At 24.9% G+C, this 22,392-nt stretch overlaps 3 protein-coding genes and 1 long non-coding RNA gene across 9 annotated transcripts; all 4 read left to right on the top strand.

The window, feature by feature from the left end:
- Positions 1–1,428: 1,428 nt before the first annotated feature.
- LOC126900568 (uncharacterized) lies at positions 1,429–2,542 on the top strand. Its single transcript, XR_007702880.1, has 2 exons — positions 1,429–1,878; positions 1,941–2,542. It is a non-coding gene; the product is annotated as an uncharacterized LOC126900568 (long non-coding RNA).
- A 513-nt stretch (positions 2,543–3,055) lies between these two features.
- On the top strand, positions 3,056–5,291 carry LOC126900992 (uncharacterized). The gene is made up of 6 exons (XM_050677073.1): positions 3,056–3,463; positions 3,719–3,822; positions 4,024–4,173; positions 4,302–4,434; positions 4,530–4,634; positions 4,939–5,291. The coding sequence occupies exons 1-6, from the start codon at positions 3,292–3,294 to the stop codon at positions 5,289–5,291; spliced, it is 1,017 nt and encodes a 338-aa protein (XP_050533030.1). The 5' UTR covers positions 3,056–3,291.
- A 10,457-nt stretch (positions 5,292–15,748) lies between these two features.
- Positions 15,749–18,129, top strand: LOC126901788 (phospholipase A1-like). 6 transcript variants are annotated; one of them, XM_050678535.1, is made up of 4 exons: positions 15,749–15,883; positions 15,958–16,369; positions 16,679–16,894; positions 17,415–18,129. In XM_050678535.1, exons 2-4 carry the CDS (start codon positions 15,964–15,966, stop codon positions 18,023–18,025), a joined length of 1,233 nt encoding a protein of 410 aa, XP_050534492.1. In that variant the 5' UTR covers positions 15,749–15,883; positions 15,958–15,963; the 3' UTR covers positions 18,026–18,129. The 6 variants fall into 6 exon arrangements, with proteins under 6 accessions (XP_050534492.1, XP_050534494.1, XP_050534493.1 ...); XM_050678537.1 differs by having other exon boundaries at positions 15,812–15,883; positions 15,991–16,369; XM_050678539.1 differs by lacking the exon at positions 15,749–15,883 and having other exon boundaries at positions 15,991–16,149; positions 16,208–16,369.
- A 556-nt stretch (positions 18,130–18,685) lies between these two features.
- Positions 18,686–21,965, top strand: LOC126901593 (uncharacterized). The gene is made up of 2 exons (XM_050678176.1): positions 18,686–18,857; positions 20,310–21,965. The coding sequence occupies exons 1-2, from the start codon at positions 18,771–18,773 to the stop codon at positions 21,822–21,824; spliced, it is 1,602 nt and encodes a 533-aa protein (XP_050534133.1). The 5' UTR covers positions 18,686–18,770; the 3' UTR covers positions 21,825–21,965.
- Positions 21,966–22,392: the final 427 nt, after the last annotated feature.

Here is a 22,392-nt window from a genome sequence, read left to right as displayed (position 1 = left end):
TATTATACATGTATATTAACTCAAAAAAATATGAATCTTTAAATGTTTATATCTCATAATAAACAATAAAAATTAGTTTATATATATAATATTGATGATACGCACGCGTGTACAGGTACGAAAACCAAAATTAAAATTATACAGGAATATATTGTTATCGGCGTTTGGTTAGCGGGTTGGGGTGAATGCGTTACGACAGTCTAGTCTCAAGGTCATAGATGACGGGAAACGGTAGAATAATAGTACGTGGCGCGTGGAAAATTACAAACAAATATTTATACAGGTGAAACTAATAAAAGCGTGTTAAACATGAACACAGTATAATTAAAATTTAAGTATCATCACCCGTAAATAGTAACAATGATTTTATAAAATCAGATAAGCGATTGCTAATTGATAACAAAGTATAAAATAACTGGTTTTTGACGAGAGAGCCGTTGAAATGTGAAGGTATTTGGATAGTGCCGCCAGTGGCGTATTTTGAATGATTTCTCGGGTGGTGTCCAACTTTTAATGAACCTCACAAACGAAAATTATAGAAATGTTTACTGGCGTAAAAAAAACTTACTATTTTAGGAATTGAAAAATAATTTGAAATTTGAAATTTTGGTACTGTTGTATCTTAAAAGAAACAACCCTAGTGTCTTAACTTAAAGTAATAATAGTTTAATAATAACTCAAATGTATTTATTATAGATATAATTAAACATACAAAATAAATATACATTAAAAACACAATAAAACAATACACAAAATGAAAACTTAATGTCATAATCGTACCGCGCGAAAAGAGATTACCTTCGGTGTTCCTGAGGGTCCTCTCTCCTCTACGATTCATTCCATTTCGTCTTATATACTAAAATGTTTTGTTTTTCTTCTTTTTGCAAAATTAATAATACTATCGTTTTCAAAAATGTTTATAAATATTTAATTCCTGGTCTAGTAATAATAGATCAGGAAATTACAATTAAATAAAACATTACAAAAATGTTTTCATTCCACCTTTACAAATGATAAACTATATTACAGTATACAGACTGATTTTTTTATCATAACCCACTCATTTACTTGTAGAATAAATATAATTTAAACATTATTTTTGGTTTTCTTTAGTTTCACATTATTCTTAAATTATTAACTATTTAAAACTTTTTATGTTCATCCGTTATGCCTTGTAAGGGTGTCAACTATGTCTTTTTGTCTTTTAAATGGGAACACATATTTTAAATATAATAAAATGTTTGGATTTTTAATTAAATAGTAAATGGCATTTGAATTTTTAATATAACTTTATTAGTTTATTAGATATAAACATTTAAAGTTTCAAATTTTTGAGTTAATATNAATTTAATGTTTCAAACTTTTGAGTTAATATACATATATAATACACATGATGATATGATACAGGTAGCTAAATGATTTATATGATATCAATGTCGCAGTCACGGATTGTTTATTATCAATTATGACTATCATAGATATACTTTCTGTATTGACAGTTAGTGTATTTATAAACTCACAACAATGTGCCTTACTACCATTGATAATAACAATGCTGTGTACCTGCTAATTTCTTTGAAGTTGTTTTAAACAAAGTAACTCATAACTAAATACTTTATTTATAATAAGTAAACAAATAATAAAATCTCCTTTCAGTATTGATGTTCGTAAATTACTTGCTTTTGATGATGTTTCAGTGTCATTCCACTTCGAAATTATAAATAACGATTCAATTAGGTACACAAAAAGCTCAAGAAAATCATTGACAGCATAAAAACGTTCAACTCATTTAGTCGCACATAATTGTTTTAATGATTTTTTAGTTATACATTTTTGACTTTCTTCGATTTGACTTTTCAACACATCTTTTCGCTTTGGGTATATGAAAAAATCTCTAACTTTAGATGTTGTTCCTAATCAATTTCGTGTTTCTTGTATAGAAGATGAATAAGAAATAGCAAGGTTTAAAACATGAACAGCACAATGAACAAACGTTGCAAGCGGATAACTATGGTGAATAAGAGATTGAGCTCCGTTAAATTGACCAGACATAGAAGCACATCCATCGTAACACTGTCCTCTAACGTATTTTGTTTCTACACCAAATGAATGTAAACTTTGAATAATAATATATAAACCTTTTCCAGTAGTATCTGTTGTAGGCACAAACTGAAGAATTCTTCCTTGATAATCATATTTTCAACATCTAAATATTGAACACACAAAGTTACTTGTTTGCTTCTACCAATGTCGGCCGTTTCATCAGCGAGTATTTTGAAACATCTTTGGGCATTTATGTTTGTTACGATTTTATTTAAAATAATTTTATTACAGGATTCAATTATTTCATTTTGAAGTGTTTCACGTGTATATTTTATTGTTTCTTCAGCTTCCCAAAATGATTTTAAACGGTCATCTCCTTGGGCTCTGTATCTTAATATTTCTCTAAAATTTCCTTGATTTTCTTGGATAATTTGTCATTTTCTTGATATATATTGAAGTTACAAAGATAGCCGTTATTGTCAAAAAAAAAAAATAATAATAATAATAACATTAAAAATGCAAATAATAATTAAACCTATAAGGTAGTTAAACCCTAAAGTTATTTTCGATTTGTTAAAGCCGTTAAAATTAATTCAAATCTCCTGTTATTTTCATTTATCAGAATTACTATGTCATTAATTCAATTATTAATTAAATTGTTAAACTACATTATATATTCAACTTAGTAAATTTTTATGTTGATTATAGTCGCATGGCACGATGTTTTTTGTTAATAACTAAATGGAAATAGCAATTTCACATGGGCAAAATTTTTAATAGCTGCAAGAGAATAAATCCAAACGTTAATATTTTATTTCATACAGATTAAATTTTATATGCATAAATATTCTGTTAACCGATATCAAATTTATTCCACTTGAACTTTCATAAAAAAATCTCTATCATTTGTAAACTAATGTAATAAATAAACAAACAAATACAAAAGGTTTTTCTTCAAAATATCTTTAAAATATATATATATTTTTTTTTTTTTTGATAATTCTGTATTATTCTTAAAATATTGTATTCTTTGACCAATAATACAATTAAAATAAATAAGTATTGTTTATACTAAATTTATTTATAATTGGCTTATACATTTTTTTAATGAATTTTTACAATTAAGTTTCCTTGACAATTATATGTAAATGTTGATTTTATCGACATTTCAGTTCACTTCGTTTTTTCCAGTGAAAAATAAACTATCGTCTTGTGTAATTATTAAGATTTATTTAATTAGTTATTGATATGGCAAGTGAAAAAAATATTTTTGGTCAAACAAATGAATCAAACTTACATAAGGTCATACGCAGAGTTGAAGAAATATGGAATCGTCGTTTCATGCATTCCAATTGTGTTTTAAATAATACAAATAAAGGACAAATATCAAAAAAGTCAACTAAAGATGGAAGAATTATCTGTAAACACTATTAAGATTAATAATNTATGGAAGAATTATCTGTAAATACTATTAAGATTAATAATTAAACTGACTATTTCGAATAGAGAAAAAGTTTTTTAATATAAAATATAAGAAAAATTAATAATAAGTTCTCTTATTCATATATAACAATAATTCAGTCGCTTTACTTTAATTTAACTATTTTAATATTAAAAACCTTTTTCGAAATTGATTATTTAATTAATAATTATTAAAATTATATTCAATTTGCAGCAATTATTAATAAAAATATTTATCCTATAAAAAATTCCATTATTCCAAAAAAACGCACGTATCGAAAAACGAATAAAAATGATAAAATTATTCCAGAAAAATTGGTAACTATAATTATATTAATTATTCAAAAATATAAAATAGACTATCAACCACCTTAGTATAAATGCAGTAACATAATGTTTAATATTATTCTGCTATTTTTTCTATTAGATTTTTATGGGAAATTCAATTTTTATTGAAGATAATAATATAATATTAAGTATAGTTTATTTGTTTATTTAAATATCTCTTTGGTTACCTAGAATATGACACAAGAAAGAGAATTCGGAAAACTTTTTCAGAATGAAAAATCTGAAAAATATAAAAATGAAATTTTAAATTTAACAGAAAAAAAAAATATAGCAATTTCAAAAGACAATCCGCTATTAATATCAGCTGATTTGTTAGAAAAGGTATATTTTATTATGCTTTATTTCAATAAAAAGATTTTAGGGTATACCCTAAACCATTTTTTAGACTTAAAGCAGATTTTTGAAATAAATTTATCATATAATTAAATATATTTTTATGATCCGTTAAGTGTTTTCATAAGAAAAATTTGGAACGCAAAAAATCCGAAATAAAAAAACAACTTTTTGAGATATCTTCTAATACTACTGCTCGACCAAATTTAAAAAGAAATTCATCCGAAGAAGATGAAAAAGTTATAAAAAGTATACAACTTTTAAAATATAATTCATTTTTAAAAAATATGAAGTTTTGATTTTTGAAACAAATATGTAATATTTTTAAACATAAATTATTTTAGAGCCAAAAGTTAGTTCTAATCCTTTGACCTTAAATACGCCGAATGACGTAAATTTACTTGCTCTGTCCACTATTGAAGTAATAAAAGTACCAGAGAAAGAAAAAGGTAATTAGTTATTTAATCTATTTATTTTATGTAAAATTAAATAAAAAAAGATTATTTATTAAACATAATTAATTATAATAATACGAGTTAAATTAATATAACTTCTGCAGAGGCGTGTCATTAAGGGGGTCCATGGACGTTTTAANATGTCATTAAGGGGGTCCATGGACGTTTTAAACAAAAGTAATTATACGTGTTTAATTTCATATTCCAAAATCTTAAATAAACCTAAATAATAGTAAACTGTTCCACAAAGTCTTTTATTAATTTTATGAAAAATGTTTAAATATGGTTACACTTGCAGAAGTAATGCAAGATCATAACACAAAATCTATTGATCAGTATAATGCACCTTCATTTAAATCGCTCACATCATGGTATACTTCAGACACAATTAATGAGTACATTAAAATGATAGTAAAACGGTCAGAAGGTGAAGTTTATGCAGTTGTCACTGATTTTATTGTAGCGTATCTTCGAGGAGGTTATCCAGCTGTAAGAAGATGGATAAAAAAAGATATTCACACAATAAAATTACTTTTTGTGCCCATGAATGTATATGAGAGTCATTGGATATTGACAGTGGTTAATATACCTGAAAAGACTGTGACATCATATGATAGTCTTAAGTCGTATGAGGGTCCCNACATCATATGATAGTCTTAAGTCGTATAAGGGTTCCTATCCAATGATATTAAAAAATTTCTTAATTGAATGGGAGATGGACAAAAAAGGAAAAGCTTCTACATGGACATTACAAATAGGCGAGACATCTCGCCAAACCAATGGACATGATTGTGGGCCATTTACTGTTGAGCTGGCAGAAAAAATGTCTCGAGGAGATACAACACCAATAAATGCAAATTTTATGCCTTTTATAAGATTAAGACACAAAAATGAAATTATTGCTGGCGAGCTATTCAATTAATATTTTTATGAATGAAATTTTATTTTTGTATTTTATATCAATTTTCTTAATATTCACTATAAATTGAAATTTTTATTTGTATACCACCAAACATTTTTTTACTTTTTCTATGTTTAATTGTTGTTTTGTTATTTTATTTTAATCTTATTTTTCTTTGTAACATTTCATTTAAGAAATTCAAATTTAATACAAATTTATCTTAACTGAAATAATTTAATGTTCTTGTTATGTGAATATACAAATATTATAATATACAGTTATGGATACAATTAAGTTAAAAAGTCAGCCAATTATAAATTTTTAAATTAACAAGCGTATCTACTATCTTAACAACTTAAATTTAATTTTACTAAATGACGATTCATAAAGAATTTCATAACTTTTGTTTATTTTTTAAATACTATTTTAATTATAAAAAATTCTTTTCTGTATTTTTTATGAATGCGGTATATTGAATAGGGGTAACTAAACTTATTTGTTTATAATTCTCTAAACTGATAAACTAAAATAAATTAAAAAATGAACTACAAGTTCAAAATATTTCCGTTGTTATTATATTTTTGCTACGGGTGTTTTTGTTATCTAAATGACCCAATAAAATCCAAATAATTTCTAGAAATCTCATAAAATATAGATAAATACGTGTCTTCCAATCCTATCAAATTATCTTCAATTTTGTTATTTATTTAAAATACCATTTATTTTATAGTGAATAAATATAGTATATTATAAAAAAAGTTAATACTAATATATTAGGCATTTTTTTAAGTCGGGGGTGTCCAGACATGGAGGACACCCCCCCAAAATACGCCATTGAGTGCCGCTCTACAAGAAATTCGTAACGTTATAAATGCCACTGCGGACCGACACACGTACAAAAACTGTTTCGTCCCGCCGAAAGTTGTAATAAATGTTACGTAGGACAAACAAAAAGAAATATAGGTGTTAGGTTCAAAGAGCACTTAAGAAATATAGCTAATATAGCTAGAAATAGCTATATTGCTTTTTGTTTGTCCAACGTAACATTTATTACAACTTTCACATTGTATTTTATAAATGCCTGATTTCCCTTATAGATTAAATCCATTAAGTAAAATGATAAGGGAGGCTAGAAACGTCATAAATAGTTCAAAATTAATAATCGAAGAAAAGTTCAGGTGTTTCATTAAATTTTCAAACCCTCAAATACCTAAACTATATGCTTTGCCAAAAATACATAAGCCAGGAAGTACTATGAGACCTATTGTGTCGAATATTAATGCTCCGACTTACAATTTGGCTAAACACCTAGTAAGGGTATTTTCATCTTTCAAACAATTCGATAGCTTTTCAGTTAAAAATAATATTGACTTAGTTAAACAATTAGACGTAGTTGCCTTATTTCCGAATATTCCAATAAATATAACAATTAATTTTCTTAAAGACTGGCTAAAGGACCAAAACATTGAACAGGATAAAATAAATGAGCTTATTAATTTAACAAAGTTATGTATGAGTCAAAATGTTTTTCAGTTTCAAAATAAATTTTATGAGCAAACTGAGGGCACAGCAATGGGAAATCCGCTATCNCACTGAGGGCACAGCAATGGGAAATTCGCTATCACCATTTTTAGCAGAACTTTTCATGAGTAGGTTTGAAACAATTTTAAAATACACTTATGGTGATTTTCCAAAAATTTGGGTTAGGTATGTAGATGATATTTTTGCAGTTATAAATAAAGATTTTAATATGGGGGTTTTCATACAACATTTAAATTCTTTTTACCCATCGATTAAATTTACATATGAACAAGAAATAGAGGGAAAATTGCCTTTTTTGGATTTATTAGTTAAAAGAACAGAGGGGGAACTAAATTTTGAAATTTATCGGAAAAACACACACACGTTCAGATACATTCCGAACACATCGAACCACACCTGGCAACACAAATTGTCAGCTTTTAATAGTATGGTTTACAGATTAATTAATATTCCGATGAATAAAATAGATTATGATAAAGAATTGGTGGTTATAAAAGAAATAGCTAAATTTAATGGGTATAACGAAAACATAATTTNTGGTGGTTATAAAAGAAATAGCTAAATTTAATGGGTATAACGAAAACATTATTTCAAAATTAGTCCGAACACAAAAGTGGAAAAAAGAAAGGAGGGCAGCTGGTACACTCACCAGCGAGGGGGAACAAAAAGTAATTAGATCACCAATTTTATATTATCCGGGCATCTCAAATGGATTAACTAAAATATTTAAGAATTTTGGTATTACTTTGGTAACATCTAAGAGTAATAATTTAAGAGATTTATTAGGTAACCCTAAAGATAAGGTAGATGAAGNTGTAAACCTAAAGATAAGGTAGTTGGAGGGGGGAAATCAGGCATTTATAAAATACAATGTGAAAGTTGTAATAAATGTTACGTAGGACAAACAAAAAGAAATATAGGGGTCAGGTTTAAAGAGCACTTAAGAAATATTAAAAATCAAGAAATTGAGAAATCTCCAGTGGCCGANTTAAAAATCAAGAAGTTGAGAAATCTCCAGTGGCTGAACATTTATTGACACATAATCACTCCATTAAAACCATAAAACTAATTAAAAACGTAAATAATTACAAAGAACTTAATATCAGAGAAGCAATAGAAATGTTTAAAAATAAAAACAATTTAATTAATTGGGATCTTGGCCCACTAAAAAATTCATTATTAAACTTGTGCAAACTGGCAAAATGTGATAATATTACTTAATGATGACGTCACTAGGTGATAAGGTCACTAGGGATATATAAGGGAGTTTTTTCTAGTCAGTGTGTCAGTATGTGTTTAGCGTTGATAATCGTAACATTGTTTCCGAAATACGTATCCGCGACTTTTCAATAATTTTTTGTGGCTTTGAGTTTAATATTTTTAAGTTTTTTAAATTAATAATATTTTTAATATAGTTTTAATTTTACTTAAAATTAAGCATATTAAAAATATATAGAGGGTAATTTTAATTTTAGATATGTTAGAAATAGGTCGGTTAATGGCCAAAAATAGGTCTTGAGTTCATAAATCATAAGTTTTTAAAACAAAAAAATACTTTAGAACATTTTTTTTGAAATCGGTCCCATTAAAAACTAGCAGATTACTGTAAATTAAAGGTGATTGTATTGTATAAAGCACCATAAAATGTTATAAAAAAACTTTTATTCTCTATTCTCGGGTGGAAAGAAACAATTATATAAGCTATTTAAAAAAATTATATTAGTGATATTATAAGAGGTCAGATTTAAAACATATTAAACTACTTATAAATTAATATTACATTAATTATGAGAGCCAAAAAAAAAATATGTTCAAGATTATTATTATTGTAAAAGTAATTTAGTTTTCAATAATAAATCAATCACTCTGTACATCTTTTAAAATAATTTATTTAAATTTTATTTTGTTATATTTCAAACAATTTTCGATGAACAGTTTTAATATTTATGAAGTTATTGCTCTAAAACATTTATGACTAAAAATTACCATTAGACGTTTAACGGCCGCGCATTTAATTTTGTCTAAATATAAAAGTACTAATCATTTCCGAAGTACTGGTCCAATGGTTATTAACAACTCGTCATTTTTTATATTAAACCATTTTATTTTTTTTATAAGTAAGTTAAAATTGTATTCTGCTATCAAAAAATTAAGTTGGTACTTTTATAAGAAATAAGGATAGACTTAAAAAGTATTTTACCATGTATAAATTTAAAGATCAATGGTACTCAACAAGGCCAATAAAAAATACTTCCAAAATTATTATTACTTTAGGGAAACTTAGTAGTCAATGATAAATCAATAACTCTGTAAATCTATTTAAATAACATATTTAAATTTTTATTTGTAATATTTCAAGCAAATTTTTATAACTATAAAGTTCAAAATTCAAAAAATTATTAATATTTTCGAATTAAAATTGTTAAAAGTTAAAATGTTCAATTAAAAATTATTGGAATGCATAACTGATTAAATTATTATTAAATTACCGATTAAATTAAATTATAAATTATATCATTTATATATAATATCAAATAAAACGTTAAAGAAAATTTTAAATTTCCATCAAACATAACAATTTCTGCTAAAAAATAACTTAACAGAAAGACCACAATATTAAGTAATGGGGTACTTGAATAATGTGTAACAAATATTGACTAAATCGATGACACGATGACGAACGTACACTTTATAAATACAATGTATTTACAATACTAATGGGCAATAAATATCAAGTAGAAAAATAACTCGACCGGGCGGTCTATTAATAGCAATAATTTTAGTATATTTGAGCGATAAATTCAAACAACTGTTTTCAGCAGTTGGAACAGATATTTTCTAAACGGCGACAAATTCAAATAAAAGGGAAGTTAATAAGCAATCCGGCAACGTGTAGAATTCAAAACCTTAAGAATGATTTCAACGCTCTGCTCTTTTAATTATACAGACTTATGGAAGCAACGTTGCCAGTTTGATTATAAACTTATTTCTTAACGGCGGGACACGAGAGAACACAACAGTTTGACTATTGAGTGAGATAGGGTTTTTTGTATCTTACTATTTGACCGTCAAGTCACGTTCTTTCATCCAATATATTCATTGTACTATACATTTAAGACACTTAGTTATAATAGTTCATGCGATTTGTGGCGGTTGCACTATCGTCTTTTTCGGCTTATCACCTTTAAAATTATTATATCACAAAATATAATTTATCTTTTTAAAAAAATATTTAAAAATTACTTGGCCACTACATTTTTTTTTCCAACACTACTCTGTCACTTCATAGACATTTCCATAGTAAAATTAATTCGTTGACTTAATGAATTAATTTTACTACGGTCGCTTCGCGTTTGTACGGTTGTGTTTGATTTGTCGCATTTAATTTAATTATTTTAATTAGATATCATTGTAATTATAACATTTATTGTTAAAAATTAATAGTATTGAAATATAGTATGTTCTTATTTGTATATTTAGATAATAACAATGTTATACAATTATTAATTATTAATGATAAATACTTAGCACCAAATATCATAAATCAGCATACTAGTTTTTGCAAATTTTGGATATTATCAAAGAAGTATTCAAAAATATTGTATCCTCTTGGTTAGCTATTTTAATAATCTTAGAAATTAAACAATTAAAACAACTTAAGTCAATATATTTAAGTTGTTATTTTAAAAATTGTCATTTTTAAAATAAACTTTCAATTGATTTATATGATACATATGCGTATCAGTTCGTGTAGATGCGAATATAGTAAGATATTTTATTATTTTGCATAAGATATTTTGTTTAACAATAAATCAAAGTTTGATAATGGTTAATTAAGGTAATTTTTGTTTTATCAATACAATATATAAATTACTTTAATTCGTTCTTATATTTGTTGTATTCGTATATTTTGACACGAACTTTATCAGACTACCTATGCAGTTGCGGCTCCTGGTTTGGAACATGGAACGATCGCACCCCTACTAAAACTAATTAAAAGAAGAAAATTGATTTGAAATTCTTAATTTTACATTTTTAAGAAATAAATTTTCATTAAAAATGCAAATTTTTAAATACTAGTATAGTTATAATACATTTTTGCTGGTGGTGGGGATGCGACTTTAAATATAATACAGCTAGTCATAAGTATAAAAAATTGTCAAATTAAATATAATGAAATAAATCACAATACACATATTATTTTAAAGGTCGCAGTAGAAAATAGATATGCACACACGAGCAGTGATTGGACAACCGACAGCGTCATCCATACGGTAAAATCTTATTGCATAATAGAACAAGGAAAATACACTTTTGTAGGAAAATTACTTAGCGAGCTCAGATTTGCAAAAATTTTTTTTTTCAATGAAAGTACTCGGTCACCAGACTCCGGGAAAATTATTGGTGAAGTATTTTTTTTTTAAGTCCACACGCATGGTTTTAATTTGGGCATTGACTTATTTCTGCACATACGTTTATTCTGAACCTTAATTTGTGTAATATTTATTTTTATTGGGATACTATTTTGCATTTGTGCATAACATTATATTATATTAAGGATTTTTATATGTTATACATAAATAATAAGTTATATATAAATTTCAATACGGTATAATTATATAAGTTTATACATTCATTATCAGAACATTACATTATTAATAATCTTATTTTTCCCATATATGATGTATGAGTCTATGAGTGTATCGTTTAAATTGAGATCCATCTATGACAACTATGCTGTCCAACATCAAATCACAATTACCAATATTTTTATCAAAATTAAATTTTTTACATAGTCCCACGTATAATTAGAATATTAATAATTTTTGTGCATACCAGGGATGTATTTAAGGGAGATATGGGACCCCCTTGAACCAACCCTATCAAATTTTTTTAGACAACTTCTAATAAATAAGGACCTAATGTTCTTTTTTTCATCATTACTTTGATTTTTATCAAAAAAAATTCTATAACATGTTTAACAAAGTAAAAAATATTAAATACCCTCCTAAAATAATTTTTGAATAAGCCTAAAAGGAATACCTCATTAACAAACGTCAACCTTATACCCAATACATTTTACTATATCCTCTTTTTCTCCAGATTTCCTGATTTTAATAATTTCATTTTTAATATATTTTTGCTACACTGATTCTGTTGTAATAATTTTTCTGCAAAACACTTATCGTAGCCGGGTACTCCTACTGGATCAGTGGCCTACTTAAGATAACGGCCCGAAAAGGCTTACGCTTACCGATATTAGTATATTACTTTATTGGGTAAATTATTTTTAGAATTAACTGCGTGACGCTCGACGTTATCGATTGCTACAATAGTATATAATCGCTATTATTATTTTTTTTATTTTCTACTGCGATCTTTAACATAATATGTGTATTTTGATTTATTTTATTATATTTAATTCGACAATTTTTTATTCCTACGACTAGCGGTATTATATTTAAAGTCGTATTCCCACGAGCCACCAATGTACCAGTAGTATCTTAAATATTATAAAATAGAAACTTTTGCATAAAAATTTTACTTTTTCAACTTGAAAGTGTTTTGGAAACACTGCGTCCTTTAATCCTATTTAAATTAATACTTATGTTACGTACTATAGATTTGAAAAAAAAATGCGTCCCGTTGACTTATCTTCTATGTGAAAATGGCTATCGTAGTCAAAATTTAAGATTTTATATTAGTCAGCAATTAAGATATATAGATATATACTTATGTATATTGTCTTTACATTATTGTTGTGACTCGACTGCGGTGTTCAATTTTTTCTATATATCTATATAAATAAAAAATATATATATAAATATATTGTGCGGTGTTCTCCCGTATATTGGATACGCGTTAAACCAACTTAAAAAAAAAAAAAATGTATTATTATTATTATAAATAATTTTTTCGATAAAATTAGACCTTCTTGCATAACAAAAAAAAATAAAATAAAAACAAATATGATTCTGTTTATATGTATTTTTTTAATAATTTTTATATTTTGAATGGTAATAGCATTAAAACATTTATATTGTATAACAACTCTCTATTGCATGGGTTTTAAAGAATGCTATCAAATAGGTTCAGTAAAATTATATTTCAGTTATTATTAAATACATTTTCTTATGGATTATTTCAAATTAATACTAATCAATTTAATTTAATTTAGTTCAAGAAAAATGAATATTATAATAATTAAAAATTAAAACTATATTAAAAATATTATTAATTTTAAACTAAAAAATATTAAACTCAATATCAAATAATTATAATTTTTTGAAAATGGGTTAATAATAAATTTGTACAAAAACAGTCCGGCGGCAAAACGTCCGTAGCGAAATGTCCGCGTCCAACCTACCCGTTTCTTGATGTGCATGTAAAAATAATTCTACTTGATATTTTTAAGCATTAAATGAGCATCTTTATATTTTATAAAATATTCATTATAAGTTTAGAATTAAATCCAAGAATACAAAATTTTAAATCAGTAAAATTTTAAAGTTGTTAGTTTAATCTATTTTATTTTGTATATTAGATTCCAAAACAATTTGTTGAACAAAAGTTCGTTTTCATACTATATAATAAAAACTTATTACCTTAAATAAGGCAATAAATATAAATCTATACTTATAAATTAATAGGTTTATTTATGCATAAAACTAATTCTAACAATGATATGTCATTTACCTGGCGGTTATTGGAAATATTCAAACGTTAATAAAATGTGTTAATTACTTATAAGACCGATAATTTTGACTATTTTTCGTTAATTTTTTAAAATAATTTATCGGACACAAAGAAAAGTAAATTCATACATATATTTTTAGCCATCTATTTTACTTTCACAAATTTTAAGTTTGTAAAATATTAATGTTGACAAGCTGTTTTACAGTTTTAATAATCACAATAAAATGTTGATTTTTCAGGAAATTGCTTAACTCTTATTATTGAAGGCATAATTCAAAACATCATCTGCTAAGTTAATTGAGTGATATATCAAATAATATTTCAAAGTTTCGATCTTACTCATCAAGGTAAAACTTACCTTTTATATTACTTTGTTTTTTTGTTATCATATAAAGTCGAAGTTAAATTTTATATAAATAGCTTGGAATTTATGCTAGAGAGTAATAATCATTGGCACAATTTCAACAAACATTTTGAAGGAACCCTTCTTATAATTAGTTTTTATCATAATACAGTTTTATAAAATTTTATAAGCACTAAGCTACTCTAAGCACTCCTTAATTGCGCATCTTTGAAGTCCTAAATAAAGTCGCTGCGTTTATTAAATAGTGAGCAAGTAGAAATAAAAATTATTACTGAAAAATCAACTATTTTACTGCAGAACTTCTTTATTTTAAAGTGATGTATTGTTGGCTTCAAGGTAAAATCAACTTGACTTTTCGAAGTTTTCTAAAGGTAGAAGAATATTCCAGATTTGTATGGATAATTATTAAAATGAGTTTTATTTAAAGTTAGTTAAATTAGTTTGAAGTGAACTATAAAATTATTTACAAATTTTAGATTTTTATATGTTTACAATTATAAATATTACAAATAATAAATAAATAATAATAAATTATTAACAAATTCAAATATATGAAGGTCATAATTAATTTGTAGGTTTGAATAAATATTTGAATCAATTTAAAACATAAAGTATACCTACAAAAAAAAAGGTTTTTTAGAATATTTTTGCTTTTATACTTTAACATGTAAGTATTTATTAATTTAAAACAATTATTAGATTAAACCCAAGTAATATCGACTATACATTTTTGACTTATATTTACATATCTTTTGATATGATTTTATCACGCATTTGGTACTTGATGATGGAAACACACAGCAAATCTCATTGTTAACAATTAGTTCCATATTGAAGTAAGCTGTGAAATTGTAGGTGCTAAAAAATTTTGTCATAAATGTCGTCTCTTAAGTAGTTTTTCAGTTATGTATTTGTTATGAAAACAAATATTTTGTTTCTAAAAAAATTGTTTTGGAATCTAACATACAGCATAAAATAGATTATATTATATGTTCTATAAACTTAACAGACAACTTTTTCTATATTCAGTATGAGTTTTTGAACATTATTCAAAAACCAATGTTACAGAATATTAATTAAGAAATCATAAATAATTGAAATATTGTAGACAAAACCAATTTGACTAATTTACTGCATACAATGTGTTATGAACTAATTAGTTTCTGTGAACGCATTATTTAAATAAAAACTTTAATGTCTGTAGATGCTTAGGCGTAATGATTAATTATGTTTTAGTAAATCCATTTTTATTTTTTTTTATTAACGTTATCTCCTTAAATATTTTCAATTAAAATCGAAAAATCTACCTTTGATAAGATTTAACAAATCGATTATGTGGACACTTAAAAACGTTTATTTATAAAATTAATGACAATACACAATACAAAGGTTCATAAAAATACTATTACTGTTGTCATTTTTTTCAAAGACGGACTTTAAACGGTTTTGTACTCACATAACAATAATGTTTATATTTTATTGGGATAAATTAAACTAGTTTTTAAAATTAATCAAACAAATTTATAATTGTTTCAACGAGAAGGGGAAATTATAAAAACTAAAAGTGTAGAAGCGGAAAATAAGTTTTAATCATTCATAATCTACATTTTAAGAAGAAAAAAGTAAGAATAGACTATTAATTTAAGTTTTATTATAGTTTAATTCAATATTAAAAATATTATAGCTTAATTTAAATTAGTTCGATTTCATAAACTATTGGCGATATATGTTTTCTTTAAGGTAATTTCATATATTATATTATAATAAATTAATTTAAGAGCATAACATAACTATAATACAGTGATTTAAAGTAGTTAGTCATGCTTAAAGTCAAGTGTCGTGATCAGGTTATAAAATGTATGGTTTTACTTCAAATCATGGCAATAACTAAATGTGCAAACATCGCAGCAGAAATTGAATACTTGCCAGATGAATTGATGTTTGAGACTTTTTCCATAACTCAGCCACTCTCTTTTAGAATACCACTTGTAGATGATATCAACTTGGTAAATGTGAAGTTTTTTGCTTATTTACATGAAAATCCCGAGCGAGCTTTAATTGCAGATAAAGTAATATTTGATCATATGAAAAAAGTAGTATTCTATACTCATGGATTTAGAACAGCGCATTTAGATGATTCAGTGGCAATGAAAGATGCTTTTTTTGAAGGATCCGATGATTTTGATTGTGTCGTCCTGGTCGACTGGAGAAAAGGAACTTTTGCTAGTAATATTAATTAAACTTATATTAATTTACTACATATTAAGTAATTCATTTTCATCGATTCGCTTTACTTAAGTTATTTTCCCCGAAGCTTTTAACTAAATTTTCCTAGCTACACATCAGAATATACTTCAAAGTTTTAAAATATTCAATTATATGCAAGAATGTTAAAGAACATTTTGGCGTTAGATATAATGTTATTCGAAAGATGTTTTCAATTGATTTGGTTTCATCAATATTTTCTATATGAATGCATAATTATTAGAAAAGTTTCAACTATTTTTTATTAATTTTTTTTTATATTGGTTACAGATAATTCGTTATTTTCTATGGCACCTAATTATATACACGCAGCAACTGTCAATGTACCGGTAGTAGGAGAATACTTGGCTGAATTTATAAACAGCCATATTCCTTCATACGTTTATGTGTATTTAGCGGGGCACAGTCTTGGAGCTCAAATATCTGGAATCGCAGGTAGAACTCTAACGCGTAATAACCCAAACCGAGTAATCGACAGAATATCAGGTGTGTAACCATTTCTTTGCGAATTTATCAATATTAATTTTACTATAGCGTATACTTTTCAAATATAAGTACAAAGTTCTAAAATTCAAAAATTAAATATATGTATTAGTACATTAAAATCAATAATTAATTTAGTAAAATTATTGTCAGTTATATAACAAATAGTATAATGACTTTTGGCCGTTTTTATAGAACTGTTGAATAGTATTCGGTATGTGGTTTATTTATTTTTTATCACATTAAACGATAAACCATCTTTCGATATCATACAAACGGTTATATTGATTTCTAAATGAAATATATTTAATTAAAAGCAATGTTCTTGTCTATAGTTTTAATTAAAATAATTTTAAATGTCGATCGAATTAAAATTGTTAACTATTTGTTAAAATTGTCTTTCTATTACGTTAAAACTTTCTTTATTTTAAGTCAACAAACAATTTAACTTGTCATAATTTAGTTGGGAATAATATCAACGTTATATTATTCAAAGTATTTATTTACTAAATGTTTGTTGTAGCTTTAGATCCGGCTGGTCCAATATTCGAGCATGGGGCACAATTTTTTGACATAAGTACCAAGTATACTTTGCGTAAGACTGACGCCAAATTTGTTGATGTTATTCATGCCAGTTCTGTGCTAGGCATGGTCAAAGAAGCTGGTCATGTTGACATTTATATCGATGAAGTCGACTGTTCCTTTTTTGACATAGTTTGTGCACACAGCAAAGCCTTTGATGTATTCAAAGCATCCATCAACAAGTGTTCACAGATAATATGTCCTTACAATAAATTTTCGGATGACAACGAATGTAACTATGAGTCGCGCAAAGAACTCTCTAGTCTCGGTATCTTAGCGCATCTGTATGAAGGTAGAGGTAAATATATTGCTCGCTTCTACACGAAAAGAGATTCATTCAAACAATCTACTGGTGTATGTACTGCTTACATGAATGAAGAATTAATGGCCAAAGACAGAATTTGCCGTACGCCTCCGTCATTAGGTAGCAAATGTTGGCTCAAACCCTATGAATCCGTTTGTGAAGATGAAAAAAAAATGTGTAAAATAGTTAAAGAAAAATTAGGATTCATAAGACTGCGGTCTAGAGTCACTTGGGTTCGATATGATTAATTACATTAATATAATTTAATGAATGTTGGGCTTCTTAAAATATGTGATTGTTAAAAGTAATATTTTTCTGCTATTTATACATTATACTAGTGTTTTGTGTGATTCTTGAAATATACATTTTTTTTATTTCTAATTTCTGTTGATGTTTGAAATATTTGCTAGTATAAAAATTGATCAAATAGTAACAACAGTGATTGAGCAGTTAGGAATTTTCAATCATTTTCTCATACAAAACTTGATTAATACTTTGTTATGTGAATAATTAATAACTAGTCTTAACAATAATTTATAATCAGAAATAGTTAAATTGCAGAGATAGAATGATGCAATTTTTTCCATACTACAGTAACGCAAAAAAAAGTTAATAATAGTTTTATGAGATATTTTATACTATATCAGAAAAATTATACAAATTTTTTTCGAAACATTCCCAAAAAGTCGCTATTGGTATTTTTAAAAGTAAGTGAATGAAATATTTTTATAATTTTGTCTAATTAAATTCAAAATATAAAAAGACTTAATGTAACAAGTTTTACGTCATTTGTATTTATATTTAGAAAAATATCGTATTTTACGATAAAATAATTTTTTTAATGATGTTTAATAATTTATAAGTATAAATATCGTTAAAAAACAGTATTAAATAAATGTTCAGTAAATAACAATAAAAAACTACAGATACACATTTACAAAAAAGTCAGTCAATTTTTAAAAAAATTATATCTGTTATATTAACTGAATTAAAATGAATCACCAAATAATACGTTTGATAATTATCAGTTTAGTACTTTTAGTCAAATCAACACTACTCGATGGAAAAAATAAACATATGGTAAGGTTAATATAAAATACCATTTTAATATTTATTGAAATTATTATTATTAATCTCATGTTATATTTACAAGAGTATAGGCTTAGCTTGAAAAATCTGTGCCTTTTATATATCTTACGTATGGATAATAAGAACTTTACAACCATATTGCTTTGTCTTTTTCTTCGTTTTCTAAAAACACAGTTTCGTTTAAATGTGTCTACAGGGGCTAAAGCATCCACAGCTTCCATATAAATTACTCTAATGTATAAAAATTACTTTGAATTTTAAGAAAATTGTCTGAAAAGCTCAATAATCAAAAAATATGTTTAATTAAAAAAAAAAAAAAAAATTAGTGGCTTAAAAACAATAATTATATTGACATTTTTTTCTGTGTAGTTTGTCTTAAATTTTTTTTAAAACTCAAACAGTTATAAAAATATTATTTTTAGTAAAAAAATATATGGTTTATAATTCCCGGAAAGTTACATTTATACATTAAAGATCAAATTGCTCAATAATATTTATTATTATAAATAAATAATCCTTTCTCATAATTATTAAATCAGCTTACTTAAATTAATTAAATTTTTTATCTTCTATTAATAATAAGTATTTGTGTTATATTATAATATTGGTGTTTTTTTTTTTAACAATATTACTTGATACCACATGTACTTGATATTTGATATTTATGTTTGCTGTTTAAATTAACAGTAATATAAAATTTATGGATAAATTTTATTTTATTTTTTAGCAATCCATAAAATATAAACAAATTTTGATAATTAATATTTATTTAAAGTAATATTTTAAATACTAATGGATGACTTTTATTTGCTAACTCTTTCATGAACTTGTATATGCAGTTTTCTAAAAATGTGGGTGTTTTATGTTAATATTCAATAATTTTTTTTTAAATTAACGTAAATGACATTTAAACAACTATGCAAAAATTTTGACTGTTGTCTTACTATATTAAAACTAGTATAAAATAAATACCGACAAATAAATCAACTTGAGTCAGTGAAATATGTTACAGAAATCATCACTTTTTTCATCATTTTTTTTGTGTTTTTTATTATTAATTGTAAACTTTTTACTAATACTGCAGATTTATACGACTAAAATGATAACAGTTATTTAACTGCTCTAAGAATAATTGTTGCCCAATTTGACGGTAGCATAATGAATATCTGAAAATTAAATAGACAATTTCTTTTAGAATAAATAATTATTAAAATTATCATAATAATATTGTCGTTTATTTACTCAAGTAATTTATGTTAAAAACGCTTATTTTATAGTTCATAAGCGTTAAATATTTATTATAATTTTTTACAATATCAAATGTATTTATCAAAATTTTACGTTTATAAAATCCAGAGTAATCCTAGCATTGTACTAAAATGTATAAAAGTAATAAGGAAAGTATTTATATGAAACTAACTTTATAAAAATCTTTTTTTTAAGGTAAAAAGAGTTTATGATTTAATTTATGAAAAACTGCCAACAAAAGTATTAGATCATTATAATACTCTGGAGCTTGATAGTGTTGGATCATTCAAATTTACAAATGAAGAGCTAAACTACTTATTAAAAAGTTACAAAAAACAACCGAATTATGAAGAAGAAAAATTTAAAGCAGAAATTAAATACCAACTAAAAGGACAATCATTACAGTGTGTTAATGGCATAATTGTGTACTATTTATTAAATGAATTAAAATTGGAATATACAGAAAATAACCAACATAAATTAAATAAAACAAGTACACTTATTTATTTTAAGAATGTTTTAATGAAAATGATAGCAGTATTAGGTTCTTCAAAAATTATTGCCCACAATTGGTTTTGGAAAGTTTATATTCAAATACTTGCTGCTAATAATTGGCCATATATGTTTTTTCAAAATTTTACGATTGATTTCAATCAATACGAAGATGATTTAATGGATTTTATTGATCTTTGTCGTCAACACAAGTATTTACCTTTAGTATCTGGAGTACAAGTTTCACACTCTACTTTGTTTTACGATAGTTTAGGTATATCAGCCATGAAACATTTTATAAAAGAATTTTATCATGATGGTAATATAGAAAATGAATATTTAGAAATTATTTATGAGACAGGGTTGCACTACAATTTAGATAATATAGTTTTGGTAGATTATTTCCACAGAGAAGGCCACTTGTTTGGTTTGTCTGAAAAGTATAACTTTAATTGGGGTAATTTTAAACAACGATTATTTGCAAAGAAAAAAATACTACACAAAATATATCGTTCTATGAAATGGGCAAATAATCCTTTTAAATTTATTGATTACCAAAGAAATATTGTTACCACAGTTAAAGTGAATATTTTTTATTCTTTATGGTTACAGCTGAAATTATGTCATGTAGCATCAGTTATATACAAAAAAAATGTAAATGTCTTATACAAAAAGAACACAATTTTTAACATTGTTTTTAAGATATTATCACTAAATCAGTTATTGTCATTAATATCTTTTTTCTCTATAGATGATCCAATTTTAATCGAAGTTTATTTATTATTAAAAAATAACATTAGCTTAAAAATGTTTGACGAAAAAATAATTATGGATTTAGAATTGATATGTGAACGGTTAAAACAAGCCATCATGGAAGACATTAATAATTTAGAAATAATGGAAAAGAATTATTCAATTAATTTTTTCAATAATGTCGTTGATACAGTTTTATCACAGAATATTAAAAATACAGCAGATATTTTGAATTATTTGATTAAATTAGACATAATTGATGACATTTTCATAATAAAAGTGGAACTCGACTTTAAGCAAAGTAATGAAATTAGTGTTATTGTAAAAAAAGTGTTAGAAATTTTTATTGAAATATCTACGTACATAAAAACCATTAATCAAATGATGTCACCTTTTTCATTTTTTTTTATTAATTACTTTTGTGAAGGTGCATTTCAATTAGATAAAACATTCATTTCGCCGTAAAAAAATAGCTATTTATTAATCTATAATTACTAATATTATCATTGTATATTTTGCTAGTGCACTATTATAATAAATAATTTGTTATATTATATAAATTACACAACTCGACAATATATGTAATAGTAAATTAATAAAAAGTATAAACCTATGTATTTTTTTTATAGTAAAATGCTATAATAAAATCAGATTTTGAATACTTCAACTATTTTATTATTTATAGTAAAAAAAAACATTAAAAATTGACAAATTTTGACAGAAATTTCGCATAAAAATTATTTTAGAAAAGGTTAAAGCTTAAACTTTTTGTTTTTTGAACAGGACTCATGTTTTTATTTTCAAGTAAAATTCACACATCTTAGCTTCGTTTTATTTCCTTGGTATCTTTTTTCCATTGAGATTATATCCTGATTTATCTTATATTAAAATTCGACTAGTTTTAAATTTGGCTACTATTATTTAAAATTAAAATTTTATTAATACATATTATTAATCATATTTTTAATATAGGTTTAATTTTCTATAGTTAATAACTTGTTCGAATTTAGTGTCAAAAACCTAATAAAAATGC

The sequence above is a fragment of the Daktulosphaira vitifoliae genome, unplaced genomic scaffold (assembly GCF_025091365.1).
Source record: "Daktulosphaira vitifoliae isolate Bord-2020 unplaced genomic scaffold, ASM2509136v1 Scaffold_3, whole genome shotgun sequence".
NCBI classification, from domain to species: Eukaryota; Metazoa; Arthropoda; class Insecta; order Hemiptera; family Phylloxeridae; genus Daktulosphaira; species Daktulosphaira vitifoliae.
The sequence above is the reverse complement of the archived record's forward strand: the minus strand, read 5'-3'. Positions and strand labels throughout refer to the sequence as shown.

Bases quoted from the DNA above. Each gene is read 5' to 3' on its own strand.
- LOC126901593 (XM_050678176.1), top strand. From the start codon at position 18,771: ATGAATCACCAAATAATACGTTTGATAATTATCAGTTTAGTACTTTTA. The intron at 18,858-20,309 runs GTAAGGTTAATA...CTTTTTTTTAAG, and splicing joins ATGGAAAAAATAAACATATG to GTAAAAAGAGTTTATGATTT.
- LOC126901788 (XM_050678535.1), top strand. From the start codon at position 15,964: ATGCTTAAAGTCAAGTGTCGTGATCAGGTTATAAAATGTATGGTTTTA. The intron at 16,370-16,678 runs GTAATATTAATT...TATTGGTTACAG, and splicing joins GAGAAAAGGAACTTTTGCTA to ATAATTCGTTATTTTCTATG. The intron at 16,895-17,414 runs GTGTGTAACCAT...TGTTTGTTGTAG, and splicing joins AGTAATCGACAGAATATCAG to CTTTAGATCCGGCTGGTCCA.